The following is a 25,607-nucleotide window of genomic DNA, read 5'->3' as shown; positions in this document are numbered from 1 at the left end:
GAGAAGGGGACGACAGAGGACGAGATGGTGGGACAGTGTTCTCGAAGCTACAAACATGAGGGCGGCAGTGGAAGACAGGAAGGCCTGGCGTGCTCTGGTCCAGGGGTCACGAAGAGGCGGACACGACTAAATGAGTAAATAACAATGAAACCTTGAGTCTGAATGGGACTAAATTCCCCACCCCACCCCCCAGCACAGAAACTGCCCCCAGCTGCTTCCTAGCACCTCGGATCGGATCCATGCGCCGATTCACAGCCCAGAGGAGGAGGAGCCCCTTCTGCAGAGAAGCTCGAGCCAAGCTCCGTCCGGCTCTCTGGGTCACTTGCTTCAAGCGGATTCCTTTTATTTCAGATTGAGCTCCCCGTCTCTCCACTAAGATGGCAGAAGAGCAGCAAGACCTGCTCTCCCTCCTTCCGCCCTCCTCACGGCCTGGAGATTCTCACGAGGAGCCTGGCAGCCACACGAAGGACGTGCAGGGAGAGGGAGGGTCATATTTTACGGGGAACGTTCTTGCAAGCGAGACAGAGGGAGAAAACATCTATAAATCCCGCCAAGCATTTTAATATGGTTCCCCCTCTCTGGCCGCAGATCTTCCCTCCATCAATTTCCTGGAAGGAGAGATGTGCACTTTCTCTGAAGGACACTCTAATTTCCCTCATCCCACGGAAAAGCAGCGGCAAGAGAGGCACTCTGCACGTGGCCCAGAGACACCCCTGCGTTCTCGGCCCGGGAAGCAGACGCCCAGGCTGAGCCCTGGCTTTGAACCTGGGACAGGAGACATCTCACCCCTGGGCCAAAGGAGCGTGCGATGACCTCACCCCTGGCAGAAGGTCTGCAAAAACTCATGCCGGAGGGGCGGGGAAGGCAGTGGTGCAAAGAAGAGGCAGGCGTGGGGGCTCCACCGGGCTCTCCCCAATTCCGCCACACCCAGCTCCCTTAACCAGAGAGAGGCAGGAAGGAAATCACAGAACTGTAGAGTTGGAAGGGAACCCCAGGGTCATCTAGTCCAACCCTCTGCAAGGCAGGAATCCAAACTACAGCATCCGTGAGAGATCGGCCCAGTGGACCTGAAGGAGCATCTCCACCCTCATTGTTCTGCCCGGAAACTGAGGTCCAGCTCTGAGGGCCTTCTTGCAGTCCCCTCCCTGTGAGAAGCCAAGTTACAGGGAACCAGGCAGAGGGCCTTCTCGGTGGTGGCGCCCTCCCTGTGGAACGCCCTCCCATCAGATGTCAAGGAAATAAACAGCTATCTGACTTTTAGAAGACATCTGAAAGCAGCCCTGTTTAGGGAAGTTTTAAATGTTTGATGTTTTATTCTGTTTTCAATCTGTTGGGAGCTGTCCACAGTGGGGGGTTATAAATAAATTATTATTATTATTATTATTATTATTATTATTAGCCACCAGACCTTTGCCTGGCCATCTCAAATGGAGGAGAGTCTGCCCCCTTGTGAGGGAGTCTGCTCCCCTGTTGAATGGCTCTTGCTGTCAGAAAGTCCTTCCTGATGTTTAGTCGGAATCTCTTTTCTTGCACCTTGGAGCCATGGGTTCAGATCCTGTCCTCTGGAAAGGGCAGCAGAAAAGAAGCGAGCTCCGCCCTTCAGATATTTGAAGGGGGCTCTCATGTCTCCTCTTCTCCAGACTCAACGTCGTCGCCAAATCCTCTGCTGGCCAGGCTTCTTCTTCTTCCCCGCTGCTCTCCACATTGTCCCTGATCCAGTCTGGCAGAGCGTGAGCCGCAAGGCAGAGGAGGCACCCAGAGATTTCGGAGGGGGGAGCAGAGACCTCCGCTGCAGGAAGGGGGGAGGACCCCCTCATCACACACACACACAACACCCCTGCCTGTAGCCAAGCCAACTCTGACCCCCCCAATATGGCCCTCAATGAGAGGCAGCAGAAGAGAGGGATGCAGGGATGCAGAGGGAGGCGCAGGTGGGCTTGCAGAAGTCAGGAAAAACGGGGGGGGGGGGGGGAGAAGCAGAGGGGCATTTTGTCCCCCCCTCCTATTTCCCAGCTACTAAGTACCTAAGAAGAGCCTGCCGGATCAGGCCAGTGGCTCACCCAGTCCAGGATCCTGTTCTCACTGTGGTCAAATACTCCTAAGAACCTCAGTCTAGATCAGGGGTCAGCAAACTTTTTCAGCCGGGGGCCGGTCCACCGTCCCTCAGACCATGTGGGGGGGCCGGACTATATTTTGGAAAAAAAAAAATATGAATTCCTATGCCCCACAAATAACCCAGAGATGCATTTTCAATAAAAGCACACATTCTACTCATGTAAAAACACGCTGATTCCCGGACCATATGTGGGCCAGATTTAGAAGGCGATTGGGCCGGATCCGGCCCCTGGGCCTTAGTTTGCCTACCCATGGTCTAGAGATAGACTGCCTCTGGGTCTGGAGGTTCCACAAGAACATCAAATGAGCCTGGCTGAAGGCAAAGGGGGTCCATCTAGTCCTGTTTTCACAGGGGCCAACCAGATGTTCCTGCTGGAAACCCACAGCAGGATTCAAGCACAAGAGCAACTTTTCCCTTCTGGAGTAGAGCCATCCTGGATAGGAGCCCCCCATAGCCCCTCCCCCTCCTTGGATTTATCTAATACTCTTTTCCAAGTCATCCAGTTGGTGGCCATCGCTGCCTCATGTGGCAGGGAGTCCCACAGTTTAACACTTAGATGCAGAAAGGAAGAGCAGAACCTGGGAGAGAAACCCTCCAATGCTTGGAACGCCTTTTCTCATAGAGGATACACAAACATATGCAGAGGGCATCCCATCTCCTTTCCAGACCCCCAAGGATTACTTTGAGCCATAGGAAAGTGTCAACGCTTGGGCGCAGGGACCCGATCCACTGAGGTGCCATGGAGACCTCAGCGTAGGCAGGGCCCGCATTCCTTTTGAATTATGATTTTACTTATTCGCATTGTTTTGATTAATAATTTGTTGCAGCTGTCTGCTTTGTTTTACTGCCTTTGACATTACGGTGCTTACATCCCCCCCCCTTTGCTGTTGTGATCATTGCGAGCTCGACGTTTGTTGCTGGAAAAGCAGAATACAAATCCTAGAATCGTTGAATAGCAGAGTCGGAAGGGATCCCAAGCATCATCTAGGGAAGCCCCCAGGAGTGCAGCAATATTGAATCAAGATAAAACGTAATAAAGACTAACGATGCCTTCATCTCTTCCTCCGCAGCCTCTGTGGGGCCCTAACTTAGCTACAGAATCAAAAATCAGAGAGAGACCCCCAAAAGGGCCTGCAATGCAGAACTATTAAATCAAAATTAAATGGAATAAATAGCTGGAAGGGTCCCTGTCCCTTCTCAGAGACAGCGGCTGGGGCCTCTGGGCACCTCTGCCAGCCCATGAAGCCAGGCCACCCCTGGGTGTCTCTGCCCACACCTGACCACCACCTCCAGGTCCCGCTCGGCCAGCCTACCTGGGTGACCTTCTCGGTGACGTTGTGTGTGCGATCCTTGAGCTTGCTGGAGGCAATGATCTCCTTCTCGTTGGAGGGCGACGTCAGGAAGGCCTCTGCCTTGAAGTCCACAAAGTTGAGGGTGATCTGGGGGATCTTGCTAATGGCCCGGTAGCGGATCAGGTCCGAGTCGGAGGTGGAGTTCAGCAGGTGGCTGCGGACGTTGTTCATGGCGCCTGCCGGGGACACAGAGGCCAGGTGGGAAACCCCAGAGGGACCCCTCTCTGCCCCCCAACACACAGTGGAGCCTCAGGCTCAGCTGAGCCTCCAGGGAGACAGACTAGAAGGGGCTGGATCAGGCCCAAGGGGACCCACTGAGTGCAGCCTCCTGCTCTCAAAGGGGTCACTCAGTTGCCCCCATGGGAAACCCACAAGAGCGACACTCTCCCCTCCTGCAGTTTCCAGAAACTGCCATTCAGGGTCTAACAGTCCTGGACAGGAGCCGCCAGCAGCCCTCTCCTCCTCTGCCCAACCCTCCTTCAGAGCTATCCCAGCTCCTGTGGCAGGGAGTTCCAGAGGTTAACTGTGCCGGGGTGCTCCAACCCTTGGCCCACAATGCCTTTCTTGGCCCTTGGCAACATTTGAGAAAAACATCTTCATCTCTTTGCAATTTACTTTTTGTGCCGTGCATTGCTAGAGAAAGCTCAAACAACTGTTTGTGCATTAAATCTGAAGGATCGTCTCCACCCCCATCGTTCTGCCTGGACGCTGAGGTCCAGCACTGAGGGCCTTCTGGCGGTTCCCTCCCTGCGAGAAGCCAAGTTCCAGGGAACCAGGCAAAGGGCCTTCTCGGTAGTGGCGCCCGCCCTGTGAAACGCCCTCCCATCAGATGTCAAAGAGAAAAATAACCACCAAACTTTTAGGAGACATCGGAAAGCAGCCCTGTTTAGGGAAGTTTTTAATGTTTGAAGCTGTATCCTGTTTTTAGTGTTTTGTTGGGAGCCACCCAGAGTGGCTGGGGAAACCCAGCCAGATGGGTGGGATATAAATAATAAAATTATTATTATTATCATCAATCTAAATTCCTGCCTTGCAGGGGGTGGATTAGATGACCCTTTGGGTCCCTTCCAACGCTACAGCTCTAGAATTCTACTACTTGTCCATTTAAGTATATATATTTAATTAAATCTATTGATTGTGTTGGGGCGCCATCTTGGGCCCCAGATCATGGGTGCCCAGTGATGCTGAGGTCACGTGACCTCGTGGCCCCTGGAACTGGGGGCCCTGCGAGGCCTCAGGCGCTGTTTCCAAGGCCCCCCGAGGCTTCGGACGGGAAGCAATGCCCAAGTTTTTTGGGGGGCCCCAGGGACGCCTGGAGTTAGCACTGGTGGATTGTGTATGTGGAACCTATTGTGAGCGCTTTAATTTGCGCTAGGGAGATTCCACGCCGAGTGTGCCGAAGGACCCACATAGTCGGAGAGACTGGAGCCCCCTGACTCTGCTCTGGGACCGAGGGGCAGGAAAGACCCTGAGCCCCCCAGCCCCTCTTCTCCCTACCTGTGCTGGCGTGGCGGCTGTGCCCGCGGCCCTTCTCCCCCTCGCCCTTCATGGCCTCGATGTCGTCCACGGAGGAGGCTCTGCGCACGCTGTAGAAGCTCTCCCGGGAGCGGGTGCGAGTCAGGCTGCAGTTGGAGAAGGAGGCGTCCAGGTTGAGGCGGGTCTTCTCGGCCCGGGGGGAGGAGTGGGTGACGGGCGGCTCTGAGGCCCCGCCCCCCTGGCGCTCCATCAGCGCCTGCCGGTCCTCGGGCTCCCCGCACCCCAGGCAGTTGTTGTCCAGTGAGGAGGTGACCTCGTCCAGCGCCACCGACTCGCTGCTCTGCTTGCAGAAGTCCACCACCACCACCGCCTCGTCCGGGTCATCCTGCGGGAGAGACTGTTTGCTGCCCGCCAGCGCCAGCAGCGCCGGGAGCTTCAGGCGGAAGGACTTGCCCCGACCTGGAAAGTGTTAAAAGTTGGAGGAAGGTGTTAGGGGCTGCCCCCTCCCAGGGAGAAAGGGAGGCCCCCTCCCAACTCACCCTGAATGAGGCCCCATTGCAACCCTTCCCAGAGGGCGCCTGAGAAATTCCCCATCAAGAGATACTTCGGCTGGGATTCAGGTCTTGCCCTGGGTTGGACTAGATGTTCTCTGGGGGTCCCTTTGACTCAACCATTCTAGATTCTAGTCCTTTCCGCTGAACGCTCTTTGTCCTCTGTAGGGTTCTGAGATTTCTATCACTTGTGGTGGACGTGTAAGGCAACAAAATCATTTTGGGAAATGATATATAATGAAATGAAAAAAGAAAGTTAACATTATATGAGAGAAATAATAAATGTTGGAAATGTAAAGAAAAAAAGGAACATTTTATCATATGTGGTGGGAATGTAAAAAAGTAAAGAACTTCTGGGAAATGATATATAATGAGATGGAAAAGATGTTGAAATATACATTTTTTAAAAAACCAGAAGCATCTTTACTTGGTATTATAGGTCAGGACATTAATAGGCAAGATGTTAATTTGTTTTTCTATGCAACAACTGCGGCAAGAGTATTGCTAGCCCAGAAATGGAAACAAGAAGAAATTCTGATGAAAGAAGAATGGCAGACGAAATTAATGGACTATGCAGAATTGGGCAAAATGACAGGAAGGATTTGAAACCTGCGGGACCAGAGATTTACAGAAGATTGGAAGAAGTATATGAATTATTTGAAGAGCAACTGTAATCCACAAATTACGCTAGTAGGACTACAAGAAGTTTTGGAAGGAGAAATACACGAAGCGTTTCAAAGTAGGAAAAGATAGAGATATTGGTTATGAGGTTGAAATGTAACAGGGAAAATAAGAAATGCATACGAAGAGACTAGATTGGAAAATTTTCAGGCAGAATTGATGGAAGTAAAAAAAAATGAATAAGATGTAAAAGTATGTTTAATTACTGTTGAAAATGATATGTTAAAAAACTAATAAAAATTTATATTAAAAAAAGTAAAAAAAAGTTAAAATTTGTTTTAAAACCAGAAACTTTCCTATTAGGAATTATAGGTACAGAGATTCCAAAAGACCAGAAAAGACTGTTTACGTCTGCGACAACAGCTGTATGGATGCTACTAGCTCAGAGATGGAAGTCAGAAATAATCCCGACTAAGGAAGAATCACAAGCCGAACGGCTGGACTTTGCCAAAATGGAAAAACTAACCGAGAGAAGCAGGAATCAAGAAGGACTTTGAAAAAGAATGCGGGGGGGGGGGGGAATGTAATTTACTTAGGAGACCATTGTAAGCAAATCAAAAGTTTAGTTGGACTCTAAGAAGCACTTGTAAAGTGACGAAGATTATGAATAATTTGAAAAATGAAAATTGTGGAGAACGGACGGATATGTAGATTTCTGTTACAAGGACCCATGTAGGGGATGGGGGGGGGGGAGTCACGAGATTCAGAGAATCTCATGAAATGATTATATAAATTGTTTGAGTGCAAATGTGTAATGATAAAAACGAATAAAAATATTTCAAAAAGAAGGAAAGAGAAAATTGCTCTTTGTGAACCTTTGTGGGCAGTTCTAGCTCTCAGGGCCGCTTTTCAGAGCTTAGTCCCCTCGCTGCCACCTCCCCAGGGCCAAACTCCAGAGAAACCAGCTCTGCCCATTTGCAGGAGGAAACAGCTGGGCACAGGGCGGATTGGCCGGTCCTGTGAAGTCACTAACCCTTCCCCTCCCCAGAGCTCCACCTCTGCTTTTTTTTCACCTGACCAAATAAATGTCACTTTCCGGCAGAGAAGCCATGAAGGGTGAGCAGCCCCTCTGCAGCCGAGGGCGAGGAAGGGGGCAGGCAGGTTGAGACAGCATCCCTGGAGGAATTGGGCAGCCCAGGGTGGGCAAGAGCCCCAGTGGGAGGGTGCAGTGGGGGGGGGGGCTCCTCCAAACCACCCAGGGCTGGATTGACGTATAAGCTAAACAAGCTCTATCTTAGGGCCCCACTCTCTTGGCAGCCCCCCAAAAAATTTAATGAGAAACACTGGATGTACATTTCCAAAATATAAGATAAATAAAACCTACATACATCAACGGTGTTTTGTGTTGTGTAGACTCCTATGATGTAAGTCATGGGCCCCGGCTGCTAGCCTGCTCCCTAAAATATCACTGGCAATTATTTCATTATTAATATACTTCTTCTTAACTGTATTTCACTATTAATATACTTCTTCTTAATTGTATCTCAGTCCAACAATTGCTTTGATAAAATACGTATTTTGTGATGTGCAAATGGCTTTAGACACCTATTAGGTTCATAAATTACCATATAGCAGGGGTCAGCAACCTTTTTCAGCAGGGGGCTGGTCCACCATCCCTCAGACCATGTGGTGGGCAGGACTATATATATATATATATATTTTTTGGGGGGGGGGAATGAACGAATTCCTATGCCCCACAAATAACCCAGAGATGCATTTTAAATAAAAGCACACATTCTACTTATGTAAAAACATGCTGATTCCCGGACCGTCCGTGGACCGGATTTAGAAGGTGATTGGGCCAGATCCGGTAGCCTACCCCTGCCATATAGCATTTATTCAACACAAAAAATAGTGGCAATTTGTTGTTGACAAAGGACAGGTGGACATCGAAAGGGCCCCGTTCCCTTCAGGAGCTGAAGGCCTCCTCACACCTCCGTCTGGCCCTGAGACCACCCCATGTTCCACCTGTGTATGGGATGCCTTAGAGCCTTCTGGGGTGGGAGGGGAGAGGGGGTTGCAGGAGGGTGACACCCCCCACCCACACATAGGGCCCCCCCTACCTGTGGGCAGCCAGGCGGCTGGGGAGACCCAGTGGTTGGTGTTCTTGACGGGGCTGGTCAGAAGGTCCCTCTCCATCACCACCTCAAAGTTGAGGATGAACATGATGACAGAGCCATCCTCGTTCTTGACGGGCACCACGTCCACCAGGCACAGGAAGCAGCTCCCTGGGGGGGGGGGCAAAGGAGCAGAAGAGAAAGGGGGGGTTAGGTTTCAGAAAGGAAGAGACAAGAGGAGGGAAGTTTGTAAAATGCCGTGCAGCACCGAGAAAGCAGAGAGAGAGCAGCTCTTCTCCCTCTCTCTGGAGACGAGAAGCAGAGGCAGACCTAGGGCCCCCTGGCATCCCGCCCCCCGGTCCCTCATGTCCCTGGAGCAACATTCAGAACTACTCATATTTTTCGCTCCATAAGACGCACCTGACCATAAGACGTACCTAGTTTTTAGAGGAGGAAAACAAGAAAAAAAATACTCTGAACGAAACAGTGGATGTATGATTTTTGTGGTTCCTGCTGTGGCCACAGACATGTGATCGGATGGTGAATTTGGGGTGACCCAATGCAAAAATCCTGAGGATCCATGTAGATCCATGCTTTGTAACCACATTTTTGCGCCACTGAGGCCCCCTCCCAGGCAGCCTCCTTTATCTCTAGCGTCCCTTATCTCTCTCCCGATCAGCAAACGATCAGCGGCTTTGTTTCAACACCCACTTCCCTCTTTAAAAAAAAAAAGAGCATGATCTGCTTTTTGCCCCTGGGCAATTCAGCTCCAGGGACCACACATTCGTTCCATAAGATGCACAGACATTTCCCCTTACTTTTTAGGAAGAAAAAAGTGTGCCTTATGGAGTGAAAAATACGGTAACTGGGCGCCAGTCACATTGATTTTGCAACAGGCAAGCAGCCTTTTGCGAGGAAGCCGTGATGTCTGCTTGCCAGGTTTGGCGACTACCATCTCCATCTGACTGGCTGGCGATGCCGCTGTGCCAGGCGGCTGGCTTGCGGGGCAGCATGGCACCCAAAGAAACGCCTCCAAGGGTGCTGCACTGCTTGGTGAATCAACTGATCAGCAGGGTGCCTGGGCATTCAGTTGTAGCAGCCGAAACCCACCTTTAAGGCGTCATTTGGCTCCTAGCTTTTCTAGCTCAGCTTCTAGCAGTGCCTTCGAGAGGCCATTAAGAGACTGATATCATGATATGGACTTCAAGCCGGTTTTACACGATATATCAATATATTGCCCAGCCCTAACGGTCACCAACCTGGAAGGCTTGAAAAGGGGATTAGACAAATTCAGGGTCCGAAGATTCTTGGGTGGGTGTGCTTTAAATGCAACTTTCCCCCTTCTTCCAATTTACCTATTTATCCAGATTATTCATCTGCAATCAGCCCTTTGTCACAGGGTGCTTGACAAGTGATTAAGAATCCACAAAAAAACCACAAAATCCATTAAAACAACAAGAATCAATTGCCACAATCCAAACACCCTCCCAAATAGACATGCGTCTTTAAAAAAAAAAAGATTAAAATTTAAATATTTATAGTAATTGCTTGAAATGTAATGAAACCATTTTTTTTATTTTATAAAAAAGGAGCAATAAATGCAGCCAGCTACTAAGGGAGATAAGGGAGAGGAAATACAGAAAACAAAGAAATATATTGAACACATTGGAAAATAATTGCAGAGAATATTATTAAATCTCCAGTTTAAGAGGGAGCTGTTTGGGGAGGGGAGTCTGACCATTTTCTTTAGTTTTCCTTCTAAGGGGAAATAACTGACTGATGATCCTTCTTTCTGGATCCGGCTGACGGATGCTGGCATCCTGGTCCAGCCTGACAGGCAGCTTCTCATGTCTTGTGCAGAGGAAGATGGAGAAAACTTGCTTTGCATTGGTCTGGAGGGGAGGACCCAAGGGGCCAGAAAGGAGAGCTTTTGCTGTGATTTCTGCATTTCAGGGGGTTGGGCTAGATGACCCCTGAAGGCCCCTTCCAACCCTACAAGTCAGTGATTCTGTGATTCGCTGGAGGTCCTTTAGCAGAGGTCAGATGCCACCCGCTCCTGGCACCAAACCTCGCTGCGGGAGTAAGGGGGGCCACCACCGACTTGGCAGACTTGGCAGCGTCAGAGGCGAGGAATGTGCCCGCAGGGTGGCAGCGCCAGGAACCCAGCGAGTGGGTAGGGCAAGCCCTAATCCAGGCACAGCTCTTAACAGCTGCAGCACTAATCCTGCAGGCAGGCGTGAGGTTCTGGGCGCAGGGAGCCCCCTCCCCACTCCTCCGCTGGCTGCAGGGGGATTATCTCACACTCTCGTCACCCAGCGGCTGGGGGAAGCGGGCAGAGGGGGTGCCAGACCCTCTTCAAGGCCCAGGTCTCGCTGCCCAGATACCCTCCCCTGCCCCTTACGTGGCAGCAGACTTGCGACGTTCCTGCCCCCAAACGTGGTCCCAAGCAGAGAGGAAAGGTGGGGTTCTCCTTCTGTGGGGGTGGGAGAATGCGGGGCTCAATCCTGCCCCCCTCCAGGGGAGGGCAGAGGCCTCCACAGGCATGGCAGGCGGGGGGGGGGGGGGAGGACAGTTGTACTGACCTCATTTTCAAGGGATTTGGAATCTTGCAATCTTCTGGGAATCTGCTTAAAGACACTCCGAGCCCAACCCCCCTCCCCGCCCAAGGAGACGGCAGAGCGGAGGAGGCCAGGCAGAGCATCTCAGCCCCAGAGTCAGAACTGCAGAGCTGGAAGGGACCCCAAGGGTCATCCAAACCAACCCCTGGCAATATAATAATATTATTATCTCCCAACAGAATATTAAAAACGTGGTGCAGCCGTCTTTTCCATGGGTTTGCCCAACGCTCTTTTAAAAGCATCAGAGTTGGTGGCCATCCCTTATGGCCTATTGGGACATGATATATAATGAAATGAAGGGGGGAAATTAAGTGGCTTTTCCCAAGAGGTCAGAGGTCTTCCTGCTGGGGATACTGGGCAGTGAAATCCCAAAGAAAGCGCCGACTCTGTTTATGCATGTAGCCACAGCAGCAAGGAATCTGTGCAGAAGGGGAAGGGATGAGAGAATCCCCTCAGAGGGAGAAGGGCTGGTGGAATCCATGGAAGATGGAGAGGGCAAAACTGAGGGCACCAAAAAGAAACACAAATCAAGACTCTGTCAAGGAGAATTGGGAACCTTTCCTGGTATATTTAAAAAGTAACTGTTCACATGAAAAGTCCACAGCGGCGTTTGAAGTCTAAGATTTCTACCTCGGCGGAGAGTTTCCCTTCAACAATGTGTAGGATTGTGGGGATGAAAATAATAAATAGATTTTTGGATGGGTTTCTGGAAGATGCCTGTGCATGAATTTGCTTTATGTCTGGAGATCAGGGCACGCTGACGCATGCAGTCTCCGCAGTAAGGCTCTGTTCTGATGGCATGCGTATCACAACGACCTTCACAGCTGTTGTAACATACTGCTTCTTATCATCCGCCTGTTCTGCCACTGAGGACTTCTTGGGCCATTCTTTGTCTTTGACCTCCCCTTTGACCTTACACCTTGGGTGACCCTGCTGGGAGTACGAGACTCCCCACAGCTTTGCTCACAAGGGTCATAGGAACGTGCAAGCCCAATCATCACAATCATCATCATCATTTATTATTTATACCCCACCTATCTGGCTGGGTTTTCCCAGCCACTCTGGGTGGCTTCCAACAAAATATTAAAAATACAATAAAACATCAGGCATTAAAACCTTCCCTAAACAGGGCTGCCTTCAGTTGTCTTCTAATAGTCAGATAGTTATTTATCTCATTTTTAAAAAAATAATATTTATTAAAAATTTTAAGGGTTACAAAAAGCAAAAGTAAAAACATCATATTAAACAAAAACAAAACAACACATCACAATAAGGAAAAAAGAAGAAAAGAAAAAAGAAAAAAAACCCACAACTAATCTTCCCATAACTTATCTTTCATTTGCTTGTTTCCTTGACCTCCTCACACCTCCCTTTTTTGTATTCTAATTCAGTTAACTATTTCAGCAAATCCTTTCCATCTTTTCCAATTTTTGTTCTGTAATTTATCTCAATATGATGTAACTTTACTTTCCCTCCTTTCACCAATTAACAGTCTATTTTTTCCTAAACCCTTATAACATTTCTGCTAAAACCACATAACTTCATTCCAACATCCTTCTAACATTCATTAATTTTACAATGTTTCTGTAAATAGTCTTTAAATTTCTTCCAATCTTCCTCCACTGACTCTTCTCCCTGGTCTCGGATTCTGCCAGTCATTTCTGCCAGTTATTTATTTCCTTGACATCTGGTGGGAAGGCATTCCACAGGGTGGGCGCCACTACCGAGAAAGCCCTCTTCCTGGTTCCCTGTAACTTCACTTCTTGCAGTGAAGGAACCACAACAAAGCCCTCGGAACTGGACCTCAGTGTCCAGGCTGAACAATGGGGGTGGAGACGCTCCTTCAGGTATACTGGGCCAAGGCTGTTTGTTGTTGTTGTTGTTGTTTAGTCGTTTAGTCGTGTCCGACTCTTCGTGACCCCTGGACCAGAGCACGCCAGCCACTTCTGTCTTCCACTGTCTCCCGCAGTTTCGTCAGACTCATGTTTGTAGCTTCGAGAACACTGTCCCACCATCTCGCTGTTTAGGGCTTTAAATTTCAGCACCAACACTTTGAATTGTGCTCAGAAATGTACTGGGAGCCAAGACCGGTGTTCTATGGTCTCGGTGGCCGCCCCCAGTCACCAGTCTGGCTGCCGCATTCTGGATTAATTGCAGTTTCCGAGTCACCTTCAAAGGTAGCCCCACGTAGAGCGCATTGCAGTAGTCCAGAGCATGCACCACTCTGGTGAGACAGTCCACGGGCAGGGAGGGTCTCATCCTGCGTACCAGATGGAGCTGATAAACAGCTGCCCTGGACACGGAATTGACCTGCGCCTCCATGGACAGCTGTGAGTCCAAAATGACTCCCAGGCTGCGCACCTGGTCCTTCAGGAGCACAGTTGCCCCATTCAGGACCAGGGAGTCCCCCACACCTGCCCGCCTCCTGTCCCCCAGAAACAGTACTTCTGCCTTGCCAGGATTCAACCTCAATCTAGGTAGTGATGATCCCGCGAGTGAGCCGACTATTAGCCACGGATAGCCCGTCCTGCACTGCAGTGGTGCAGTTCTGCACTATGGCCACAAGGTGGCGCCCCTGCCTCAGTGCTGCCATTGGCAGCCCTGAGAGCTCAGGACAGAGAAATGCAGAATTGTTGCATCCCTGAATTTTGGAGTCAGAGGGGGACTTCAAGGGTCATCTAGTCCAGAAAATCACAGCTAATCACAGTTTCATCAACTAATTGGTTTGGTCAACTGGTTGAAATCTGAAACATCAGAAAAAATGTTCCTTCCCCGCAGCACCATTAACCATGCAGCAGATTTAAGAAATGTTTATTTTAGAAAAAGGCAACCCTGCAGAGTTTACAAAAAGGACCCCAGAGAGCAGGGCATGGGGAACGTTTGGTCTGCCAGATGTTTAAGAGCATCTGAAGAGCCTGCGGAATGAGGCTAAAGTGGCCCCCACCAAATTCAGCCCCCTGTTTTCACAAGGTCCAACCAGATGCCCAAATGGAAACTCAGAAGCAGGACCGGAGCCCTAGAGCAACTCTCCTCTTCTGAAGTTTCCAGAAACAGTGCTGTTTCAGCAGCAGTGCTGCCTCAGAGGGTGCAGGCAGAGCGCAGCCACGCTGGCCAGGAGCCATTCTCAGCCTTCTTCGGCACTCGCTCAACACAGGCAGTCTTGGCCTGCTCTTCCAACAGCCTACAAGGCTGCCCCCCCCCCCATGAATTTCTCTAATTTGCCAAGGGCAGCAACAGTCACAGAGTAGAATGGGGGGGCAGTTGCCAGGGATGATGGGAGTTGTAGTTCCAGATGACCTGGAAGGCTCCCCCCGCCTCCTTTGGGGCCACCATCTCTGGTCTTCTCTGGGGATGCCAGCCGGCCACTCTGCCCAGGGCATCATCTGGGCACCAACACCTTGGGCTTCTTGTTTCTGAATGCATCTCCACTGATGCAGATTGACTCAAATGATGGGTTGACTTTGCCATAAATGGTTTGTGATAAAGCAGAGACATCACCTTGCCAACAAAGGTCCGTCTAGTTAAAGCTCTGGTTTTCCCAGTAGTGATGTATGGAAGTGAGAGCTGGACCATAAAGAAGGCTGATCGCCGAAGAATGGATGCTTTTGAATTCTGGTGCTGGAGGAGACTCTTGAGAGTCCCGTGGACTGCAAGAAGATCAAACCTATCCATTCTTAAGGAAATCAGCCCTGAGTGCTCACTGGAAGGACAGATCGTGAAGCTGAGGCTCCAAGACTTTGGCCACCTCATGAGAAGAGAAGACTCCCTGGAGAAGACCCTGATGCTGGGAAAGATGGAGGGCACAAGGAGAAGGGGACGACGGAGGACGAGATGGTGGGACAGTGTTCTCGAAGCTACAAACATGAGTCTGACCAAACTGCGGGAGGCAGTGGAAGACAGGAGGGCCTGGCGTGCTCTGGTCCAGGGGGTCACGAAGAGTCGGACATGACTAAACGACTAAACAACATGTACCTTTACATGCACTCAGTTCATAGGCATTAAGTCTAAACTGTCCCTTTGTGATATTGAATCCACTCTATGTTCACTGAATTGTGGATCTGCTGATGGAGCAGCGTTCCTTCCTGCCCCCCCCCCTTCTCGCCCCTATCTGGGTGGGGGGAAGAGACACTTGCTTGCATCCCTCTCCCACCTGGGAGCCTTTCTCTGCTGCCAGGTCTCCTCTTGGCTCACATCCAGGGAAGCACCTGGAACCTGCCGGGTTCTGGGCTCCCTCCTCCTTCTTCTTCCCCTCTCAGGTCTGGGCCCAGGGGCTCCTGGCTTCTCTCTCCAAGCCGCCCTCTGTCCGTCTGCTCCACCTCAAAGGGCGCAGAGGCTGGTGGTATTTTAGGACTTGGAAGGAGTGCCGGGTCCCCTGAGAGCCACCCAGGGCAAAATGTCAGAAGTGCTCACAACAAACAAGCCAGAGGAGAGAGAAAGGGAGAAAACAGGAGGATGCTGCCTTGGCCACAGCAGGGAGTCCAGGTGAGGGGGGCCTGGGGGGCACTCCAAGGTCCTGCTCACCTGCCAGCATTTCTGCCCCTCCTGGCCTTGCCATGGAGCCCAGCAGCAGCTCCAAACAGCAGCAGCAGGCAGGCAGGCAGCCTTCCTGAGTGACTCTCCCACCTCCCTAGGACTGAGCTTATCTGGTGGCCACTGGGAACCGGTAGCTGACCAGAGAGCTCCCTCCATCATCTCAAGGCTTTGGCTGTAGACAGAAATCTAGAGCCAAGTAGGTTATCCAGCCAGTCTCAGTTGACCTTCCCTTCCTTCCTGAGTGTAAGAAGAGCCTGGCTGCTGGATCAGGCCCAGGCCCAGGCCCAGGCCCATCTGGTCCAGCACCCTCTTCTCACAGGGGCCAACCTGATGCCAACAAACAGGATCCGAGCACAAGATCAGCTCTCCCCTCCTGAGATGGCCACCAACAGGTATTCAGAAGCACTGCTTGCCCCCATAGCAGAGCCACCAGGTCTACTCGGAAGGGGCAGGTGAGCGCCCAGCCTCCATTCCCCCACCTCCATTTACAAACCTCCAGTAGAGGAGAGTCTGCCAGCTCCCAAGGGGATCTGTTCCACGTCTAACAGCTCTTGCTCTCCGAAAATTCTTCCTAATGTTGCATCAGAAACTCCTCTCCTGTCATTTGAATCCATAATTTCACCATGCATTAATGGTGTGAAAAATTAAGCATTTCAGAAGAGCCTGCAGAATCAGGCCTGGGCCCAACTAGATGCCCATTTGGGGAGCCCCAACTCTCCCCCCCTCCAGTGGTTTCCAGTGGTATTTGTGAGCAAGGCTTCTTCCAGCCAGAGAGGAGCCCCGCACAGCCCCCGCCTCCATCCCTCGGTCGAGTCCATAGTTTTACTCTGTGCAGCATAAAGGGGGACTTTAGATTCTGCCTTGATTCTTCCAACCTTCTTTTTTAAAAAAAATATATATATTAAATTTTCAACAAAAACAAACCACAAACAACAACCACAAAAAAGAAAAAAATACACAAAAACAATATCGAATCCATAAAATCAGATTCTCCAAATCCTGTGACTCCCCCCCCGCCTTCCTTAAATTTTCTTTTCAACTGCATATCATTTCTTGTCCAAATTATTATTATTTCACTTCCAATTACCTGTGCTATTTCTAAAATTACAAGTATTCTTAAAATCCTGCCACTGTATTAGCCTGCTTACCTTTGCAAATACATAATAAACATTTTCCATTCTTTTTAAAATTTCTTGTCATCTTGATTTCTGAGCTTCCCCTGATCTTCCAACCTCCAAGCCTCCATTCAGGCTGCAAGACCTTCTGCCCCCCCTGCCCCCCCCCCCAATCTCATATCAGCTTATCTGGCTGCCTTCTGTTATCTGAGAGACAATAAGTGTGGACCTTTGAAGTGAGCTGTGGATAAGTAGAACCTAGGAGTCGCTACTTTGAGCATCCCAGGCCCATGGAAGAGGCGCAAAACACAAACACAAACACACACACACACACACACACACACACACACTGGCCACCCCCCCTGCAAGAGTCCTGCCTGTGCCACTAGGGGGCGCCCAAGTGACCAGGCTTCTGAGGAGCATCAGTTGCAGACAGCACAGCTCCTTGCGGGGGGGGGGGGGGGTCTTTTGCTCATCTCCCAGAAAGCAATTACCGTATGCTACTTAATTAGAGGAGGAGAGGAGTTAATGAAGTTCCTGCATTCCCTTCTGCAAGGAAGATGGGAAGGCTGGGCAACTCTTGGCGCTAAGCCCAGGAAGCCACAGTGGGAGGGAGCTGGCGCCTTCTGGCCCTCTTCGGGGGCTTCACAGAACTGTAGGGTTGGAAGGGACCCTGAGGGTCATCTAGTCCAGGCATCCCCAACCTGCGGCCCTCCAGATGTTTTGGCCTACAACTCCCATGATCCCTAGCTAACAGGACCAGTGGGTCAGGGATGATGGGAATTGTAGTCTAAAACACCTGGAAGGCCGAATGTTGGGGATGCCTGATCTAGTCCTTTTGGTGACAGTGGGGCTCAGGACCTTGAGATGAAGGGTCTCAGGATCTACCAACTAAGCCATCCCTCCCAGCAGACAACAGGCAGGTCCCTGTGGGGAAGAGGGCGCTCGACTGGGTGGGCCTGGGCAGGGTGGTCTTGCCATACAGGCTTTGCCAGCAGGGTGTGTGAAGAGGGTCTAGGGGTCTCAGTGGACCAAGATGAACAGGAGTCCATAGTATGATGCAGCAGCAACAAAAGCAGACGCTATTCTAGGCTGCATCAACAGCAATATAGTGTCCAAATCAAGGAAAGTAATATTCCTGCTCTCTTCTGCCTTGGTCAGGCCACACCAGGAGTCCTGGGTCCAGCTCTGGGTGCCACAATTGAAGAAGGATCTTGACCAGCTGGAAGGGGGGCAGAGGAGGGTGACCAAGATGATCAAAGGTCTGGAAACCAAGCCTGATGAGGAACGGTTGAAGGAGCTGAGGATGTTTAACTTGGAGAAAGGAAGATAGAGAGAAGACACAATAAAGGTAAAGGGACCCCTGACCATTAGGTCCAGTCGTGGCCAACTCTGGGGTTGCGGCGCTCATCTTGCTCTATAGGCCCAGGGAGCCGGTGTACAGCTTCCGGGTCATGTGGCCAGCATGACTAAGCCGCTTCTGGCGAACCAGAGCAGCGCACGGAAATGACGTTTACCTTCCCGCCAGAGCGGTACCTATTTATCTACTTGCACTTTGACGAGCTTTTGAACTGCTAGGTTGGCAGGAGCAGAGACTGAGCAACGGGAGCTCACCTGGTCATTGCGGGGATTCGAATCACTGACCTTCTGTTCATCAAGTCCTAGGCTCTGGGGTTTAACCCACAGCGCCACCTGTGTCCCTCAGAAGACACAATAGCCATCTTCAAATATCTGAAGGGCTGAACATGGAACATGGGGCAAGCTGGTTCTCTCCTGCTCCAGAGAATAGGACTCAAACCAATGGCTTCAAGTTAAAGGAAGGAGATTCCAACCAAACATCAGGAAGAACTTTCTGATGGCAAGAGCCGTTCCATGGCGAAGTGGACTCCTTAAGGTGGTAGCCTCTCTATCCTTGGAGGTTTTGAAGCAGAGGTTGGCTGGCCATCTGTCATGGATGCTTGGGCTGAGATTCCTGCATCTCAGGGGTGGACTAGAGGACCCTTGGGGGTTCCAACTCTACATTTTTATCATTCCATGAAGTCTAAAAGCTAGTAGAGCATGGGGAGGGGGACCAAAGAGAGCCTCTCAAAATGGGGCAGGGCAGGGGCAGGGGCTGTGTCCCCTCCCAGCTGCCAACCCCAGCTCCTGCTCCTCTCCATCACACCCCAGAGCACTGCTGCTTCCCCCCCCCACGGGTGCCGGAAAAAGAGTGCTGCCCCCCCTCCCTATCGCAGGCCCTCTTGACACTATAAATATCCCTGTTGGAGAAGTGAGCCAGCTGCTCTGGAGGACTGGCGGGGGGGGGGGGGGAGGTCAGAAGATGAGGCAGGGGACGGGGGCTGACAAAATGCAGGTCCTCCAGGCTGGTGCTGAGTGCAGAAGGCCCCTCCCTTGCCCAGGCCCTCCTTGTGCTGGGGGGGTGTCACAAGCTGCTGGCACAGCCCCCCCTTCACACACACCCCTTGCCCCACCCCAGCACTCAGATGCCCCTCTCTCTTCAGCTAAGAGGCAACACTGAAGGCCCCCCCCCTCGCAGACAGGGGACCTCGTCCCTTTTAAGGGTTGGAAGTTTGCCGTGCCAGAACTGAGTCCCCAGCACAAAGGGCTCCTGCCAGCACCATCTTCGCCAATCATTATTTCACTTCATTAAATTTATACACTGCTTGAATGTTTAAGAAAAGCCTCAAAGCCGTTTGCAAAGAAAGATTACACTATAAGATTATGAGTAGGAAGAACGTTTCAACAGCAATAGATTTTAAAAGATTAAAACTTGTGTCAGCTTTTATTTATTTCACAAAACCTATGCTCTTTCCTGTTCTGTTCCTGCCTCTGAGGATGCATTGCAAAATGCATTGCACTCCGTGGCTGCGTCAAAAATGCATTGCAGAATCCACTTGTCTGGAGGGTCCCAAGGTAGTATTGGGGAAGAGGGGGCATTTAGCAGATGTGGAGCGCCTATTGGTTGGTTGCCAGTCCCTCCCCAAATGCCAGGAGTCAGGCAGCAGTGCCCCTGAGCGCATGCAGAGTGCCATTCCCCCTGCAGCTGCAACCACATCTCTGAAACAAAGCAGAAGGCAGCAGAATGTCCCAAGGAGGAGCCAGGCCGGAAACCTCTCATAAGAGGAGGTGTCTGGGTCAGGCCCATAGATGGGCCATTGGCTGGTCCAGCAGGTTCTTCAAGCCCAGCCTCCTGCTCTCCCAGGGGCCAACCAGCTGCCCATCAGGAGTAACCACAAGCTGGAACCCAAGAGCCCAGTCCCACCTGGCACTTCCTGGCCTACTGCCTCTGACGGTGGAGGTGTGGCAGGGATTTATGTCTAGGTTGGGGGGGTGTTGCCCCTCCAGCAGATCTCATGCACATGCAGCCCACTGCCAAAATCAGCACAATCACTTTTGTGACTTTTGTGACTTGTCCCCACAAAACACTTCATCCCAGTTTCTTCCTATCTATTCAAAGGGCCTTTGCTGCACAATACCAAATATAAGAATTCACTGATAAACGTATCTATGTACTGGCTCACTGGGAAAACTTCAGAAATTCCTATAGACATGTGAGCTCAGCTACACAGCAGCCCCTCTGCCTGAGTGATAATCCCTGGCCTCCTGACACCTGAGTGCCAGACAGGTAGCCATTCCAGAAATAACAAACCCAGATGAAGACAAAAGGGTGTGATGAACTTGGCTGAGAAACAGGGAAATGTAAATATCTCTTTTGTTCCACTTGATGGGTGTTTGGTGGAGGGCAAGGGGAACCATGGGGCAGGGTCCAGGATGCTCAGATTACGGCCACCAGACCTCCCCTTTCATGATGTAACTGTGATGTATTAGTGATGTAGTTTTGGGGGAGGGGGTGTAACATGGGGGTTAAAGGTAAAGGTAAAGGGACCCCTGACCACTAGGTCCAGTCGCGACCGACTCTGGGGTTGCGGCGCTCATCTCGCTTTATTGGCTGAGGGAGCCGGCATACAGCTTCCGGGTCATGTGGCCACCATGACTAAGCCGCTTCTGGCAAACCAGAGCAGCACACGAAAATGCCGTTTACCTTCCCGCCAGAGTGGTACCTATTTATCTACTTGCACTTTGACATGCTTTCGAACTGCTAGGTTGCCAGGAGCTGGGACTGAGCAACGGGAGCTCACCCCGTCACAGGGATTCGAACCGCCGACCTTCTGATCGGCAAGCCCTAGGCTCTGTGGTTTAACCCACAGCAGCACCTGTGATTAGCAGCTAATAAAAGTTTGGGTTCTCTTTTGTTTGGGGCTTCCACCTTGCTTCATCTTGTGGCAGGTGGGAGTCCTGTCCAGTCTTCAATCAAGACCAGGCCTACTGGCTGCTGTTTTGCTGGGTATTCTGGGCTGGTGTCCTCAGATTTCTCCATTAACAGTTGCACAGCACAGCTATCAGGTTATGCAGAGGAAGAGCCGGCCGGATCAGGCCAGAGGCCCCTCTAGACCAGCCTCCTCTTCTCACAGCAGCCAAGCAGATGCCCCAACGCGGAGCCTGCAAGTGAGATCTGAGCCCCTGAGGCCTCTCTCCTCCCAGGGCTTCCAGCAACTGAGATTCAGAACAGTGTTTGAAATTAGTGGCTGGTGGCCCCTTGCGACCAAGAGAAGATGTCCGGGTGCCAGGATGGGGCCTGACATCTCCACCACCTGGAGGTGCCTGTCTGAGGATCATGGGATCTAGGCTGCCTTCACTCACCAAAGCTCCATTCTGTAGTATTCGATCAGTTATCTGCACAATCAGAATGAATTTCTGGAACCAAAATTGCTTTTTCTGCGCAGCCTGAGCAGGAGCCGGGAACAATGCTGTAGTTAATTGCTGGCGCTCGTCTTCGCCTCCCGCACCGCCCTGCCCTGCTCACAGTTGTGGAGAATATTCCTACGTTATGAATGGTCTGTGTCACCATTCAGAAAAATAGGCAGGGCAGGAAGAGGCCAAAGTATCTAATTCCTGATCAAGGAATTTTTCTTCTTGAAGTTCTCAACATTCTTAACTGAGCTCAAGGTGATCCTTGATGCTTAACTGAGAATCAATTCAATGCCAGTCAGTCCATCGTTTGAAAAATAAGACTTCAGAGGCCTCTTGCCCCCCAAATGGCCACTTTCCATTCTCTTTGGGCGACTGCAACCTTGGCTGAAGGGGCCATTTGGGGCAGAGCTGATCTCTCGGAGTTTCTAGCACTGATTCAGAAGCATTTCTGCCTCGGGGGGGGGGGGGCAGAGCAGAGTTGGTCCTGGCTGGGAGCCATCCATAGCCCCCTCCTCTCAACCTGGGTAGGAACCCCTCTGGAGGCCTATTCTCCCCACCTTTGGAAACTGGCAACCCCTGAATCCGTGTGCATGGCAGCTCAGCTCCAGAGCACCTGCGCTGCATGCAGAAGGTCTCAGTTCCAGTCTCCAATGGCTGGGCCATGTCTCCCTTCCGGAGCCCTGGAGGCTCCTGGCTGCCAGTCCGTGCAGGCAGTCTTGTGCTGTAGACATAGACCCCAAAGATGCCGCCGCCTATGGTGCTTCCACAACAGCTGGGCCTGTTGGCACCCCCCAAAAAGTGGCTCTGCTCCCCCGCTAAATCTCAGCTGCCAGTGCCCTCCCGCCCTGGCGAGGCCACCTCCCTCCTCCTGCCGGCCTCCCCAGCCCTGACGCAGCCCAGACGCTGCTGCTGCTGCTCCGGAGACACAAAGCATACACAGCTGTCAGCAGGGTGGCCTGGCTGCCAAAAGCCCTTCAAGGAGGAGGAGGAGGAGGAGGAGGAGGAACACTCAGCCAAGGCCGCTCCGGCACAAGCCTGGAAGGAACTCGGGGGCAAGCGGGGCTGGGGGGCTCACAAGCAGTCCCAAAGGAAGCACCAAACGCTCCCCTCCCGCCCCAAACACCCAGCAGCAGCCAATCCACCAGCCATGCCCCCGGCAGACCTTGAACTGGATGTGAGGGAGCCGAATTCGAGTCCTGGCCTCTGCGGAGGGGAAGAGCTGGTCTCCTCCTGGAGAAGGCGACTGGAAGAGGCTCTGGACCACAAGAGAATGGCCGCACTGAGGGAGGGGCTCCTGTGCCCTCCTTGCCCCCTCCCACATGGCAGAGCCCTGACCAGCTGCCCTTTGACCCCTGCTATCAGCAGCCAGGAATAGCCTGGAGATAAATGCTCCCCCCCCTCTTCCCGGCACCCCCCCACTTTTCAAAGGGCTTGAAAGTAGCGCAGCGCAGCGCTACAAAATGCCACGGGTGGCAAGGGTGCCTGGGCTGGTGGGGGCTCTCCCCTCCCACAAGAGAATTGTTCACACAATGAGGGCCTCAGTTGTATTAGCTGAGAAGGCCAGGACAAAAGTGCCCCCCCCCAACATCCAAGAACAGCACCCATCCCCAGAGAGAGACAGCAGTATTTTCCATTCTCTCCCCCCCAAGGCAGGATCCTGCTCCTCCTGGAGCCCTACCACCACAGCTGCCACCGTCAGACATTTCAGGCTTGGCACCCTCTCGCAATTAACTCCTAATTAGCCCCTTTGCCAGCAAGTGAAGCGGGAGATGATGTGAGGAGGAGGAGGAGGGTGCTATTTGAATGCACAGCAAGCCCCTCAAACTCACTTTCCGGAAGACGGGAGAGGCTGGGTCTGCCCCCCCCCCCGCCTTTCTTAGCCAAGGGACCAGAGGTCTCCTTCCATTTTCATTTTAATGCAAAATCTGTTGTAATGGATTTCGAAGTAATGCTTTAATGCACCGGAATGCTTTTGGGGCAGCAGCACGTTCAGCCGCGGAGATTGGCACTTGCAGCCTCTAATGAATAAATGAGCAGCTGAGACTTGGCTGAGCAGAGCAAGGCTCCGGGGGGGGGGGGGAGAAGAGACCAGGCCCCCCAGCCAGCCTTTTGCAAAGTTTCCTGGATCAATGCAAACTGCTTCTGCCTTCTTTATTCCAGCATGGGGGGTGTTCGTGTTCATACAGAGGCCTGAAGATGGGAGGGGGGTGAGGGCACCCCGTGCTCAATCTTTTTTTTTGGGGGGGGGCAGATTGAATGACAGAATTGTGGAGTTGGGGGGGGGGGACTTCCACGGTTCCGCTGCTCCAACCCCCTGCTAGGCACACGAACCAGTTTGGGAATTCTCTTGATTCTGGGTGGGTTGCCAGAGAGCTTCTGTTTCCCAAGGAAAGTTTTCTTCTTTAAAATCATGAATGCAGTTAATATGTTTAGAAAGTTAATGAGTGGAGGGAGGTGCTTTTCCCTCTGGGGCCGCACCCTGCAAGCAGGGAAAATTGCATTGGGAGAGATAACATCCTCTGCCCCTTTAAAATGTGGGGGGTTCGGGGGGGGCTATTGGGCTGTTGTTTTTATTTTGATTGCATATTTTGTGGTTTTAGATTTTGATTTTATTCTGTGAACCGCCCTGAGATCTCCAGGTACAGGGCGGTATATGAATTCAATAAATTAATAAATTAAAGAAACAAACAACCAACCAAAAGGGCAGAGATAAGCAAGGCTGGCTCCAGCCAGACAATGGAGAGGTGGACACACTCTGACACTCACAGCAGGAGCAAAGCAGGAAGGTAAAAAGGTAAAGGGACCCCTGACCATTAGGTCCGGTCGCGGATGACTCTGGGGTTGCGGTGCTCATCTCGCTTTATTGGCCGAGGGAGCCAGCGTACAGCTTCTGGGTCATGTGGCCAGCAGGACTAAGCCGCTTCTGGAGAACCAGAGCCATGCACAGAAACGCTATTTACCTTCCCACCAGAGTGGTACCTATTTATCTACTTGCACTTTGAGGTGCTTCCGAACTGCCAGGTGGGCAGGAACAGGGACCGAGCAACGGGAGCTCAACCCGTCGCGGGGATTTGAACTGCCAACTTTCTGATCTGCCAGCCCCGTTTAGACCGCAGCGCCACCTGTGTCCCTATAAGCAGGAAGGAGGGGAGGTCAAAGGGGGCAGAGCTGGGGAAGTGGGAGAGGGTTGGGGTCCTCTCCTGGCGCAAATCGGCCCCCAGTTGTGTAGACATTTCTGATGGCCGACCTGGCAGGGCTCTCCAGATCAAGAAGAACGAAAGGCTGGCATCTTTGGGGAGAGGAGAGGGGGGCAAGGATCTGCCGGGGTGGGGAGGAGTACAGAACATAAGGCGAGTCCTGCTGGATCAGGCCCATAGGGTAAGGTTACCAGATATTTCCCAAGGAATCCAGGGACATTTTTCAACTTCATTAGGAATGATAGGATTTTGCCAGGGGACTGATTTGTAAATCCAGGAAACGGGGACGTCTGGCAACCTTACCATAGGGGCCCATCTGGTCCAGCCTCCTGCTTTCACAGCAGCCACCCAGGTGCCCCAAAGGGAAGCCCTCGAGAAGATTTGAACCCGAGTCCTCTCCCCCCCTGCAGTTCCCAGACTTCGGAGGGTGGGGCAGAGCCACCCTGACTAGCAGCTCTTGCTAGCCTTATCCCTGCCTTGTCTCCCCTCCTTCCATCCCTGTCTTCTGGGGGAGAAGGGAAGAGCTCCTGCCTTCTGTTCCCTTCAAGAAAGGAGGGGGGGGAGAGAAGAGGCCCCGGCAGCCTCTCTTCCAAGCCAGCCGCCCCCCCTCCGCCCTGCCTGGTTCATTGCCCGCTGAGGCTCCTTGAGGAGTTTGCTGCTCCTGCCCCCAAACAGCTGGACCTTCTCTCTGGTCCCAAACCTCAAAGAACAGGACCCAGATGCTTCTTCCCAAATCCCCTTCTGCACCCCATCTCTGAACCCAACAAACCCAGATATTCTTCCCCAGCTCAGCACTGTGACATGCTGTGGCAGACCGTAAAGGGACGGGCTGATTCCTGGGGGGCTGGGGGGGGCAGGATCCTTGGAAGCTGTCTTACAGAGAGTGCCTCCAGCTCAGCCTTGTCTCCTGGCAGCAATGGCCCTCCAGGATTCCAGGCAGAGGAGATTCTCCCACCCCTCCCTGGAGATGACAGGGGGAACTGAACCCGGGACTCTGCCCCACAGCCATGACCTTCCCTTGAGAGAGAAGGGGACTCTCCCCAGAGCAGCCAAGGCATCCTTCCTTTCCCTTTGTTGGAAAATTTAGGGCAGAGGGAAGAAAGTCCTTCTTCACGCAGCACAGAGTTAACCTGTGGAACTCACTGCCTCAGGAGGCAGG

The 25,607-nt window shown here is 51.9% G+C and overlaps 1 protein-coding gene across 2 annotated transcripts in view; it reads right to left on the bottom strand.

Moving 5' to 3' along the window:
- The window catches only part of KCNH2 (potassium voltage-gated channel subfamily H member 2), an 83,838-nt gene that overhangs the window by 43,265 nt on the left and 14,966 nt on the right, over positions 1-25,607 (bottom strand). For both annotated transcript variants that reach the window (XM_079996407.1, XM_079996406.1), the window contains exons 3-5: positions 8,240-8,404; positions 4,966-5,403; positions 3,430-3,644 (exon numbers count right to left, since the gene is read on the bottom strand). In XM_079996407.1, coding sequence (XP_079852533.1) covers positions 3,430-3,644; positions 4,966-5,403; positions 8,240-8,404 — 818 coding nt within the window. The remainder of the gene's footprint in view (positions 1-3,429; positions 3,645-4,965; positions 5,404-8,239; positions 8,405-25,607) is intronic.

This window comes from Podarcis cretensis (genome assembly GCF_951804945.1).
Source record: "Podarcis cretensis genome assembly, chromosome: 12".
In the NCBI taxonomy this organism is placed as follows: Eukaryota; Metazoa; Chordata; class Lepidosauria; order Squamata; family Lacertidae; genus Podarcis; species Podarcis cretensis.
This window is presented reverse-complemented; position numbering and strand designations above follow the sequence as displayed.